The sequence below is a fragment of the Ursus arctos genome, unplaced genomic scaffold (genome assembly GCF_023065955.2).
Source record: "Ursus arctos isolate Adak ecotype North America unplaced genomic scaffold, UrsArc2.0 scaffold_28, whole genome shotgun sequence".
NCBI classification, from domain to species: Eukaryota; Metazoa; Chordata; class Mammalia; order Carnivora; family Ursidae; genus Ursus; species Ursus arctos.
Window position 1 is genome coordinate 32759991 of NW_026622963.1, and position 13610 is coordinate 32773600.

Sequence of the window (13610 nt, forward strand, 5' to 3'; positions counted from 1 at the left end):
CTGGAGTTCCTCGGCAAGTAGCCTGCCCAGCCACCCTTCCAAAGACCCTGAGTGGCTCCTGCATTATAGACCTTCTCTCCTACCCACTCCTTACTCTCCAGCTCATATCATCTTCTTTGTTGGTCCTGAGTCTCTTGCCTTAGTTGGCCCCGGGAATGAGGAACATGCAGGAAAAGAGTGTGAGCTAAGTTACAACCACCTGCACTCCCGTCAGGAAAAGTCAGGAGGGGCTGAACCCAAGGACATTTAAAATACAAATATTTTCATCAAAGTTGGGCTAACATTAAATCGCTTCAGAGGCTATTTTCTGGAACAAATTCTACTGAGACAATTTGATCCCGTGATGATTTTTTAAATATGATACAGTTAAATTTTATCTTCATCAGGTTTGTTTTCCATTTAAATTTTTCTACAAAGCTTGGAATCGGTTTTTGTCCATATTATATGCTATGACTATAGCTTCTGCTGTAGCAAGTTCTCTCATGGCTGTTATTTCCAAGTCCCATTCTCTAAGTTAAATTTTGCAAGTCTAAGTGCTTTTATGAAAACTGGATTCTAATATTTTTTTGAAGACTGGATTCTTTTGTCAATTTTTAGACAGTACTAAATTATACCGCATGCAGTTTTGACTGTTGCCAATTTTATTCCAATTCAATCCTTTCTACCGATAATAGCCATTGTGAAGTGAACAAGACTGATGGTGTGTATTTATTTATCAACAAATTCATTTTTTAAATTGTGATAAATATTAAAAGTAGAGATGGAAATAGAGACAGAGTGGAAGGAAATGGCCTAGAGTCAAAACAGTAGAGATGTTCAATATTGCTAGCATGGCTATAACAATTTAAAAAAAACAAAAACAAAGGTTGGTGAGGATGTGGAAAGATTGGAACCCTCGTGTATTGCTGGCGGGAATGTAAAATTGTGCAGCCACTATGGAAAAAAGTTTGGAGGTTGCACAAAAAGTTAAGCATAGAATGACCATATGACCCAGAAATTCTGCTCCTAGATAAACCCAGAAGAACTGAAAACAGGTATTCAAACAAAAACTTGTATACAAATGTGCAGGGCAGCACTGTTCACAATAGCCAACAGGTGGAAACAACCCAATGTCCATCAGCTAATGAATGGATACGGAAAATGTGGTCAGTATGTGCATACGATGAAGTATTATTCAGCCGTAGAAAGGGATGAAGTACTGGTCCATCTTACGTCATGGAAGAACCTCAAAAACTTTATGCCAAGTGAAAAATCACAAGACAAAAAGTCAGTGATTCCATTTATGTGAAATATCCAGAATTTGTAATTCCATAGAGGCGGGAGGCACATGAGTGGTTGCCAGGGGCGGGAGGGAGGGCAGAATGAGGAGTGACTGCTTAACACATAGGAGGTCTCTTTTGGGAGCGAAGAGATGTTCTGGAACCAGACAGAGGCAACGATTGTGCAGTATTGTGAATGTACCAAATGCCAGGGAACCGTGCGCTTTAAAGTGGTTAATTTCATCTTCTGTGAATTTTACCTCAAAGAAATAACGGGGCAAAATGATGGGTCGCACGAAATGTGCTACTTTCAGACCAGTAAAGATCATTGCCCAGGAATCATAAAAACTCTACTTTTCTAGATTTCTCCTTTAAAGGAAACAGCACAAACTGTTGTATGTGATAAAGTCTGCTTTCAGAAAGATGGGTGTGAGAGAAAAAAGACCACCTGAGCAAGTGAGGGGCCTGTTTCTTTTTTTTTTTTTTTAATGTTTTTTTATTATATTATGTTAGTCACCGTACAGTACATCCCCGGGTTCCGAAGTAAAGTTCGATGATTCATTAGTTGCGTATAACACCCAGTGCACCATGCAATACGTGCCCTCCTTACTACCCATCACCGGTCTATCCCATTCCCCCACCCCCCTCCCCTCTGAGGCCCTCAGTTTGTTTCTCAGAGTCCATAGTCTCTCATGTTTCATTCCCCCTTCTGATTACCCCCCCTTTCTTTATCCCTTTCTTCCCGTACCGATCATCCTAGTTCTTATGTTCCATAGATGAGAGAAATCATATGAGCAAGTGAGGGGCCTGCTTCTGATCGACACCGTGTTACAGGTGAAGCAGACGCTTCAAAGTAAATACATTTGGGAATTAACGGGAAACGCTGAGTCGGGACCAACGTTGGGAACAAGGACAGAAAGAAGAGACTTTGGAGGAATTAGATGGGAACATGGTGGTTTGAAGAGGGCTGTGGGATATCAGGGGCACTAAAGCAGCCTCTTGAAGCAAAGACAAGTCTAGTCCCAAACCTCGTGGGGAGCATTTGTCACTTTCTGGCTGCCCAGCATCCATTCTTCCTCTTCAGGGGCACATGTTTCCTCTTGGGGAAGTCCTTCTCTCCCATTGCATGCAGGTAATGCCCCGCCCCCCCCAATTCCCTTCTTCGAGACACCCCACTCCTGGGGCATTGCCTCCTGGGGGGTCCAGCAATTCATATAGCAGCCCCAGTTTCTTTCCTAGAACCTGCCCTCTTCAAGCCTGCTCCTCCAGCCTCTTGTCCGTTCGGTGAGCAGCCCAGCACAGTCCCTTCTTAAGTTAGTTGGGGTTGCATTGTGTTACCTTAACCCTAGCATCTTGTGTGAAGCCAACATAAAGTTTTAGCCAAGGAGTAGCTGCTGCTGAGTGTCTGGCTCACTGAAAGGGACCCGTGTGCGGGGAGTGGGGGTGGGGGCGCAGTCTCAGATGCCATGTGTGTGGCAGCCCTGTGCCAGGGTGCTAGAGGGCTGCTGGAGAGAAGCAGAGGGAATGACAGCTAAGTCTGGATCCAACTGCTGCAAAGTAGTTTGATGTCAACCAAAGAACCCGGGTCCCCTAGGAAAGAATGGGTTGGTCACTCACAGATTGAGGGCAGAGATAAGCATTAGTCAACTTTTTTTTTTTTCCAGCATTTTTGAAAACAGCCCAGCCACCATCTGTCCTTGCTGATGTGAACTCCATCTGCCCAAATGCACTGTGTATGTGTATATGGAGGGACATGGGTGGGAGGGGGGGTTCCTGATTTTCCCTTGTGGGCATTCCCATCGGGCAATTCCGTTAGTATAGCCAGGTGTTGCTTACAGATAGGTTCAGAAGATCAGGACATGCTGGCTTCTATATTTTTTGTGGTCTAGCTTCTTGCTTAGTAACATTCGTTTATTTATAACAAGCATTTATTAATCACTGGCCACAGCACAACATTGGACAGACTAGCATATGTGTTAGTACAAAAGACTTCGCCCCTGCTTTCAGGGAGCTAGGAGTAAAACATGCCCAGATGCTAACTCTAAGAATAGCTTTTTTAAAAATGTAGAAATGCATGCAAATCAGTGTAATAAAAACTGAGTATTACAACATGAAGCAAGCTATAAAGTTTTACTGTAGGACAAAAATACCCGAGTAATAGAGAGATACGACATGTTTTTTAATGGGACAAGTAAAAACTGTAAAGATGTCAGTTTTCCCCAAGGTAATATATAAGTTTGGTGTGTTAACAATTAGAAATTCCAAAATTTTCATGGAACAAGCTAATCCTGTAATTCACCTGGAAAATAAAATGCCGAAAATCTGCCAAGAAAATTTTGAGAAAGAAAAGTGAAAATTTGCACTATCCACACTCGAAATAGTCCATAAAGCTGTATTAATTAAGGCAGAGTCATATTGGCACAAGGATAGACAAATAGATCAATGAATCAGAAAATACAGAAAAATATCCAAATATTTAATTGGGAACTTGGTGTATATTAAAGATGACAGTTAAAAATCAGTGGGGAAAGGATGAACCATTTACAGTATAAAGTTAATTAGCCAACTGTCAGGAAAAAATGAATTAGATCTTTACGTCCTTTACAAAAATAAGCAGATTTAAGGGTAATATATATATTTTTAAAACTGTAGGCATAATAGAAGGAGATACTGGAGAATATATTTAATATTGGGTGCTAGAATAGCTCTTTTTAAAACAAAATGCAAAACACAAAGGTTTTAGTAGAAAAACCTAACAAATTTGGGGCACCAGGCCGGTTCAGTTAGAGAAGCGTATGACTCTTGATCTCGGGGTCGTTAGTTCAAGCCCCATGCTGGGTGGAGAGATTACTTTTAAAAAATTTCTCTTTTTTTAAGAAAAAAATAACTAACAAATTTAACCACAAAATATGAATTTATATAAGATAAAATTAAAGTATGCGACAAAATGGGAGAAAAACTTTGCAACATATAATAGAAAATGCCATGGTGTAGAGGTGATAAGAACAGTACCTACAAATCCATTGGAAAAAGAGAAAAAATATAACAGTAAAATGGACAAAGGGTTCAGTTTACATAAGAGAAATAGGAATGACCAGTTAACATATGAATCAGGAAGATGCAAATTCAAATAAGAAACTTGTTTTCCACAGATTGGATCCATCTTAAGAAACACAGATTGAAGTTAAATACCCATTTTTTGCCCATCAAGATGGCCAAAATTTGAAAGATTGACAGTGCTAATTATTGATGAGGGTGAAGAAGACAGGTACTTCCGTGCAAAACTGTTGCAAATTGGTCCATCTGTTTTGGAAGACAGTTTGGTGGTGCTCAGGATTTAAAATACACCCAGCGCTCAGTTCTGTGTCTCTAGCCCCCCAGGGGATGCTTCTCCTCGCTGGGTAGTCAAGCCCCGGCTCCCCTAGGGGATGCTTCTCCTCACTGGCAGTCAAGCCCCGGCTCCCCTAGAGCATGGCTCCAGGTTTCCAAGGAGATAAAGGCAGAAGCTGCCAGGCTTCTCTCTGAAGGGCCAGACCCAGAGTAAAGCAGATTCCTCCGTGTACACTTTCCAGCATCTCTTAAGTGCTTTTATGTTTATTCTATTGTTTTGGTCCATGTTTCCTCCTTGACCCAAACCATATTACTAGTTACACCCATTCTGGTTTTTCATTTTTGTTTTTTCATGTGACCTGTGGATAACTTATATAAACAAATGAAAACACACAGCAAAACTTCGCCCCAGTAAATGCTGTCTAAAAATTCGATTTGGTAAACGCTGGTGTTGTGTTATTGTGACGTTCTCTGAAATGGCGGTTTATCGGTAGGTGGTATCGTCATAAAGTGAAAGATTTGGGGCACCCAACGTGCACGACTGACCTCACACTGAAGCAAGAAAGTCCCCAAGTGGTCACGTATTCTCCCGCACACACGTGCACACACACGGACACACGTGCACACACACGGACACACGCGCACATACACACCCTCAGGATTTTCTCTGAGAATGGTGCTGGGTGGCCTGGAAAGGGGACAGTAACCAAACACCAATCATGCTACAGCCCAACTCACATCATTAGGGTGCATATTATTTTTTCTGTGCCTTCTGAGATGTATGTGGGTCTGCTCTCTGTTCATCCAGCAGTCCTCCCTTCAGGCTCAGTGTGTGGCTTACCCTGGAGATAGACACAAAGATGAACAAGCCTGGCTCCTGCATGTGGTGGGGAGGAATGTGCTTGAAAAGAGCCCTCAAATCAATCAGGCCCCCTGGATCCCAGGACGGAGCTATACATAGGGTGCTTTGCGGGGGGCATAGAGAAAGGCAGCTCCCCCAGCAGCCTAACTGGAAGGGAGTCTTGAAAGACAGGTAGTAGCTGGGGAGCAGAAAAATTGGGTGTGCAAGGAGAAGAGGAGAATATTCCAGGCAGAAGCAACAGCTTGAGCAAAGACTCTTGGGATAAAAATAGCACAGAAGGAGGTGTGCCTTTTTGGAGTGCAGGCGGCCAGTGGCTCAGGTTTATCGGAACTTACCCAGAAAGATGTAAGCGGGCAGGGCATGGCGGGCCTTCTAGGCCAAGTTAGGACCCGTGCGGTGGACGGCGATGGCCGGGCTCACGTGTTTTGTTTTGCCTCCGTGGGCAGGCGGAGGCTGGAGGCCACCTCAGAGAGGTGACATGACGCTGAATCTGGGCGGGGGAGGGGCAGCATCAGGATGACCACAGGTGTCATCATTATATGGGAAATCTGGGACTAACCAAGAGAAGAGTTTATTTTATTCTTTCGTCATTTTCTGAGATGATACTGCATTCTGAACAAGATCAGAAGATCAGTGTATGAAATTTAATTCATATTTCACAGCACGTTTCTATTTTAAATTTATACTATAAACAAAATTATCTCTGAATTTTCCTCAGGGAGCAACCAGGAATCTGGTCTCTTGGATCACTCTTCTTCCCCTATGCATGCTTTATTGTCTGAAACCTTTTATAAATGCTGTATCTAAATCTTGCGTAATACTGAGTTGTCCAGTTGATGTTATTTTTATAGGCTTACTCTTTTTGCTGTCATAATCCACTCATCTCTTATAAACGCTTCGGTCTGCTTCCCAAATGCCGTGTCCTCGGCACTAAGATTTGCACCTGTGGTGGCATGCTTGCAAATGGCTTCATGTCCTAAGGTCTTAAAATAATCTTCCTCTCCACCCCACCCATACAGAGGAAGTTTGTCTGGGAACTGGCTTGCTTAAGGTGATAGCTTCACTTCTCTTAAATTTGTGGAGATTTATTGAATTAGTTTAAAAAAAAAAAGTAAAGCTGGTTTAATTTAAAGACGGTTTTTAGGATCAACTGGTATGATAGAAATGATAGGCATGAGTTGGGAAATAGGTTAGGGTAAACCCTTAAGAAAATGCTCACCCCGGGGCACCTGGGTGGCTTAGTCACTTAAGCCTCCGACTCTTGGTTTCAGCTCAGGTCATGATCTCAGGGTCCTGGGATTGAGCCCCACGTCAGGCTCCCCACTCGGCAGGGAGTCTGCTTGTCTCCCTCTCCTCCTACCCCTACTCACTCTCTCTCTCTCTCTCTCAAAATAAATAAAACTTAAAAAAAAATGCTCACCACCATGATATAATACAGGGATGAAGGATGGATGTCATTGCCATATTTGATGTTCTATGACTCTAGTTTACATAGAACACAAATCCTGGCCAAGCACCAGGCCTGGGCTCAAAGCTGAGCAAGAGAAACCAGCGGCAGTTTCAGGAAGCGGGATCATCCTGCCCTGTGGTTGTGAACTATAATCATTTCTTAGTTGTAACAGAGTACCTTGTTTTCCCAGTAATTAACTAGTTGGGGATTTTTGCATTTACTCCTAGGGACCAGAGTCACTCCACGTTTTCACGAAGGAAGGTTGTTAGGGTGGCGTCATGACTTGCTTCAGCTAACAAGCCTTTATCCTTCATTTAAGCCAACAAATACTTACACTTTCCAGCACGTTCTCCAGAGCGTACAGTGCACCCCACAACACCTGCACCAGGCGCTTACGAGCGAGCAACAAGTTTGGTTAGCAGGGGAACCGCTGTAGCTGCGGCCGATCTTGTTCGGGGAAGGCACAGAAGTGAGCATTTAGTGAGTGTAGGCAGTGTGCTAGCTATTTTATATACATTAGCTCATTTGATAATGAGGCTGACTCTGTCACGTAGCATGTGTTCAAGATGTATTAGTTGCTTTCTTTTTCATCTACATTACAGAAATAACTCATATTGAATTACTTAACACTGTAAATTTGAAATCCTGTCTGTATAAGCATGTCCGGGTGATTTCTAAAGCTAATCTGATACAGGATGTACTAGTAAATGGGGGAAGGAGGTCAATCATGGCATGGATGTAAGGCAAAGAAAATCCTACATTTACGCTTAGTATACAGAACTTGTCACGAAAAGAACTTAAATAGGTCGAAAGACGTTTGCTCAAAAATTTTCCCATGCGTCGTTGAGGGAGTGTGGCGGAAATTGACCTCTCCTCTCCTGCTTTCTTAGATACATTCCACCGTTGATCTGGGGGAAAAGTGGACACATCCAAACAGCCTTGTATGGGAAGATGGGAAGGGTGAGGTCGCCACACCCCTACGGGCACCGCAAGTTCATCACCATGTCCGACGGAGCCACTTCGACCTTTGACCTTTTCGAGCCCTTGGCAGAGCACTGTGTTGGAGGTGAGCTAGCGTAGGTCTACGATGGGGCCACAACAGGAAAGGGAACACTGGGCAGTGAGGGAGCACGGTGTCCACACTTACGCCACCGACTCAGCATCACACTCGGGGGCTGGGAGGACCCCGCTGCAGTACCTCCCTCAGGGGCAGCCCGCAAGCTATCACATGCTTGCCAGTCATCAGGTTGGGCCCCTCAGACAGCGTTGCTGGACGCAGTTGTCAGTCCTCTCGTGAAATACAGAAGCTCGGTGTAAGGGGCTGAGGGAGCACAGGGAGCCCAGGCCCCTCAGGACCAGGCCTCAGGTTTGATGACAGCAATAGAAGCCAGACTCTGCTAAGTGCTTTGTGGACACTGTTAGTTCAGTTAAGCCTTAGAGCAGCCCCGAGAGGTCGGTGCCTTATTATTCCCACTGTACGGATGAAGAAACTAAAACTCAGAGATGCAGGATAAGCTGGTCCTGTTTGTTGGGTAATAGCAGGTAGCAGAGGCTCTCGGGCACTCTCTGCATAGGTTGCCATGGACAAAAAGACACATTCGGGTCCGTTTATGCAAGGGTCTGGGATACCTGTCTGTCAGAAAGCACTCCGACTGCTGTCGCTGCTGGAATTCGGCGTTGCTCTGTTCAGCCCCCATAGTGAGCAGCCGTTATAGAGAGCTTCGCAGGGAGGACTCACGAGCGAGTGGAGTTGGGGTGGCGGTTAGGATGACTGCTGCTCCTAGCAGAGGAGGATATGTCTTTTCAGTTTTGTAGTATGCAAGGCACCTAGGTTTGGGGTTTCTGTGGGGTTTTTTAGAAGATTTTATCTATTTATTCAGAGAAAGAGAGAGAGCACACACGTACAAGTGGTGGGGGAGGGGCAGAAGAGAGAAAATCGCAAGCAGCCTCCCCACTGAGCGTGGGGCCCAATGCGGGGCTTGATCTCACGACCCTGAGATCATGACCTGAGCTGAAATCAAGAGTCAGACACCCAACAGACTGAGCCACCCAGGCACCCAAGGCACCTTGGTTTTTACAGGAGCTGGATAACTACTTGGGAGGAAATTCCAGAAAACCTGTTGTACCTTTCAGTTCTTTGCAGTAACCAGCGCTGCTGACAAGCTAGTGAGGGTTTAGCTGATGTTCCCTTTGTCCAGAACACTCATCCCCAGACCCTCCACGGCTGCCTCGTCCTCATCATTCGGGTCTCAACTCAGATGTCACCTCCTCAGAGGGATGGCCCCTGCCTCCCTTCACTAGTGTTCCCTTCCCAGTAAATCCAGCACACCTTCCTGCCTTGTCCTTCAGAGTACCCGCCACTCCCTCAGCAGGGAATTCATGGTCGTGATAGAAAATTCAAAAGGTACCTTTAAGCTATACGGAGAAAGTAGAAGTCTCTCTTCCACTCCTACTCCCCACCCCCGCTCCTCCCCAGGGGTACCCACCGTTAGGTTTCTCATGTATGATTCCAGAGCTAGGGGATACATTTCTAAACATAGATGTCTTTTTTCCCTCCATGCAAACGGCAGCATATCATAACCCTTTTGTGCACCTTGCATTTTTTTTCCACTTAATACACATTGGAGCGCTCTCCCTATCAGTACATGTAAAGATGTCTCTCATTATTTTTAAGGGCTACATAACATTTCATTACTTGGCTGTGCAATAATTTATTTAACCAGATGTCTGATTCTGGGCATTTAGCTTGTGTTCATTCTGTAGCCGTTATCACCTCTACTGTACATACCTTGTCCTGCATATGTGCAGGGCTGTCTGTAGGCAAATACCTGGAAGTAAAACTCCTTGATCTAAGAAGTCTGTGCATGGGGCGCCTGGGTAGCGCAGTCGTTAAAGCGTCTGCCTTCGGCTCAGGGCGTGATCCTGGCGTTCCGGGATCGAGTCCCACATCGGGCTCCTCCACTATGAGCCTGCTTCTTTCTCTCCCACTCCCCCTGCTGTGTTCCCTCTCTCGCTGGCTGTCTCTCTGTCACATAAATAAATAAAAAAATCTTTAAAAAAAAAAAAAGAAGTCTGTGCAAACACTACCTTGTATTTTTCTATTCATTCGTCCCATCATTCACACAGAAATTAAGACTGAGATTTGAAACTTGTACAGAAGTATGGCAGAGTAATTTTGTATCTGCTAAATCTAATAAAAAATTGAGATTTAAATTGTTTTCATCTTTCTAGTAATTAATTTTTATCACATTTTTCAAAACAAGCTGTCCATGATCAGGAATTTTAACAACTGACTCTTCACCATAAATAGTTTGGGAAGCACTGATCCGGACAACTCCAGCTAGAAGGGAAGACGATTCTTCCCAGAGAACTGAGTGAAAAGATGTATGTCAGGTTCCCTGCTACTGTTTTCTAAGCCAGTGATGTGTAATCGTGGCCATGTATCATCACTATTCATGGGATATGTCGGGATCTCTTTCTTCACCCTGTAGATGACGTGACCATGGTCATCTGCCCTGGAATTGCCAATCACAGCGAGAAGCAGTACATCCGCACCTTCGTCGACTATGCCCAGAAAAATGGCTACCGGTGCGCCGTGCTCAACCACCTGGGCGCCTTGCCCAACATTGAGCTGACCTCACCGCGCATGTTCACCTACGGTAAGTCCCGGCGCGGCCAAGTGGGATCCCCCTGATGGTTCTCGCTGCAAGGGTGCTGCTACTTCTGTCGTGCTGTACCTTTCTGAGTTCAGAATTGATGGCCGTCTGGAGAGGCAGAGGGGCACGTGGTTATACCAGCAGCCGGTGTGGGCTGGGCACTTATGACGCCACGCATCACATGGGCACCCGAGCCACCCCCAGCTCATCCCTCTCCTAGAGACAGAGTGAAAGTCGCAGGGGCAGGGCTTCGCCGAGGCCCCCTGCTGGTAGGTAGGTGTCAGAGCAGGGCCAGGAGCCCCATAGCCCATGCCCTGCACTCCTGTGCCATCCTGACGCCCATCCCTCAGGACCCTTGTGACTGGCGGGAAGGGGTTGCAATGAGGCACATGCATGTCTGTGGGAAGGAAATCTGGCACATCAACAACTCATTGGATTCCAAGTTCCTTGAAGAGAGGAACTGGATCTTATATTGAGACAAATGCTTGCCTTTAATTGAAGTCCTGTGTTAGCTAAGGCTCTGTCTTCCAGACTGCCCGCTCTTGATCTTATTTAAATCTCCCTTCACATAAATAATAAACACATAAAGTATGTGTTTGAATATGCACAAACACTGGGATTGTTTATAACCAAATAAATTATTACGCGTTTTAATGGGAAACAACTGAAAATTGCGTCTACGATCTCACCATAGCTATAATTTTCTATTTGTTTATCTTCCCATTCTTTCATCTGTGTATGCATTGTTTTTATTTAGGTGCAGTCAGAGCGTGTATATCTGTGGTGACTTAATTTAAATAATCTTACATTCACTAACATAAAGGTGTGTAGTCATTACATTTAATCTTTTTAAGAGCCACGTTGCTGTTATTACTCCCGTTATTGTTTATCTAACCATTCCTCTTTGTAGTCCATTTAGCTTATTTAGAGTTTTTCAGCATTTTAAATAATGATGCTGTAAATATCTTTTGCACAGAATTTGTTTTTCTCTTTAATGACTACTTGGGGCTGAATTTCCAGGACTAGAAAATTTCAGAGTCGACGTTTTGTATGCCTATTTGTATACCGTCAGATTGTCCTCCAGCAAGGTTGTTCTGGTTTGTGCTGCTACTGGCGATGCGTACGTAGGGCGCGGGTAGGGAAGCGTGAGCGGGGGCACCTGCTCTGTGCCAGCCTGGCTGCCCCGTGCCCTGCTGCTTCTCTGCACTCACTCCCACGACTAAAGACACCATGTTACAGACTCTTCTGTTCAACAGCTTGGTCGGTGGCCTGAAGATGTAGGTGAAGATCCAGATTTACAGATAACTCAGATACAGGAGAATAGTGAGCATGTGGGAGACAGGGTTGGATCCAAAAGGCAGAAACAGGCAGAATCTTACAAAAATGAAAACAACGGGGAATGATTATAAGGTCCTGTGCTTGGATATAAAAATCCGTCTGCACGGGTTGAAGGTGGCGAGGCATGGCTTGGCCTCACTCAGGACCCCAGACAGAGACAGACTCGAGAGTGCTATCTAACCACACGGTCTGCCAAAAACAAGACAAGAAATGCCAGTGAGGGCACTTAACGTGTCCCGACCCAGTGCTGATGTCTCACACAGATGCAATCCCTTGAATCTCCACAGCAACCAGCGGGACACTTAGTGAAATTGTGATGAAACGGTGCACAGAGGTGCAGAAAGGTTAAGTAGTTGGGGCAAGGCATAGAGCCAGTAAGCAGGAGAGCTAAGAGAAGAGCCTTGGTCTGGCTGCTCCGGGGTCCAGGATCATCTCAGAGCCAGTGAAAGCACTGGGTGTGGGAGGGCCAGTTCCCCTGGCCCCAGGAGCGCCGTGCTTGGGGCCGTGGGGAAGGGACACTTGATTGGGAGACATTCGCACACAAGCTGGGGGCATTGGCTGAAGGAGCAGAGAGGAGTAGGCTCAGTGTGGCATGTGGTCACAGAGACGGTCCCCCCCCCCCCCCGCCCTGCCACTGACTTAACCTCAGTTCCAGATTCTTCAATAGCCCCAAATGGGGGTTCCAATTGTACAATGAAACATGGGTTACTAAGGACTTAGGAGGCAGCTGAGTGCCTAACATCGTAGCCGTTCATTAAAAGTTCAGTTCATTCTTATTCAAAGACTTGAAGATCTGTTCATGCGAGTGAGGGATTAGCCGTGCTCTCTGCAGCCCAGATAAACAAGATACATTCCATTAGTAAATCGTCATGCCACGGGGGTGATGGGTGAGGCAGCAGCAGAGAGAAACCAGCCTGCCTCCGTAGCCAAGCAGTGGTGTTGCGGAAGGAAGGATTCTTCCAAGAGCAGCCTTTGAACAGGGTCCTCAGATCCCAAGGGTTGGAGCTCATAAACAGAAGGGAGCAGGCTCTGGGGGAAGATGGCATGCCTCGCAAGAGCGCAGTGTGGATCCCAACAATGAGAATCCACGGGGCGGAGTCAGCCCGTCCAGGCAGAGCTCTGCCCCCCAAGGGTTTCAAAGTCAGTTAACCATTTCTGTTCATTTGTTGTTGCTACAGTTTGTTTCATCAGAATTTTAGAAGTAAATTCCTGTAGTTTGTTGTACTCCAGTAGTTTTCCAGAAAGGCAGATGACCTAGAAGATGTTTCCTCTTTAGTTTTTAAAAAACCTTTCTGTTGGAGAAATGTGCAAAATATACAAAAGTAGAGAGAGTAGTAAAATGAGCCTCTGTGTGCGTACCATTCAGCCTCAACAGTTACTCAATTTAGGGCCAATCCCGTTTCATCCACAACCCCCTTCCTGCCCTTTCCTTCCCTTTCGAAGATTATTTTGGGAGCTTGTCCCGGAGAGCCCTTCCTTCCATCTGTGATTATTTTAGTGTATGATGCTAAGCTACACAGGCTCTTTGTAAACTGTTTTAGTTTGCTAGCGCTGCCCTCACAAAATACCACCATCTGGGTGGCCTAAACTACAGACCTTTATCTTCTCGCAGTTCCGGAGGCCGGCAGTTCAAGTTCAAGGTGTGGGCGGGCTTGGTTTCTCCTGAGCTTCTCTCCCAGGCTTGTAGGTGACCTTCTTCTCCTTGTCTTGTGCAT

General features: G+C 45.4%; 1 protein-coding gene and 1 long non-coding RNA gene across 5 annotated transcripts in view; one reads left to right on the forward strand and one right to left on the reverse strand.

The window, feature by feature from the left end:
• The window catches only part of ABHD2 (abhydrolase domain containing 2, acylglycerol lipase), a 104288-nt gene that overhangs the window by 52294 nt on the left and 38384 nt on the right, over window positions 1-13610 (forward strand). For all 4 annotated transcript variants that reach the window (XM_026510449.4, XM_026510450.4, XM_048220752.2 and 1 more), the window contains exons 4-5: window positions 7792-7967; window positions 10393-10560. In XM_026510449.4, the coding sequence (XP_026366234.1) occupies window positions 7792-7967; window positions 10393-10560 (344 nt within the window). The remainder of the gene's footprint in view (window positions 1-7791; window positions 7968-10392; window positions 10561-13610) is intronic.
• Window positions 4160-5872, reverse strand: LOC130541936 (uncharacterized). Its single transcript, XR_008956065.1, has 2 exons — window positions 5787-5872; window positions 4160-5431 (listed from the first exon to the last, which is right to left on the reverse strand). It is a non-coding gene; the product is annotated as an uncharacterized LOC130541936 (long non-coding RNA).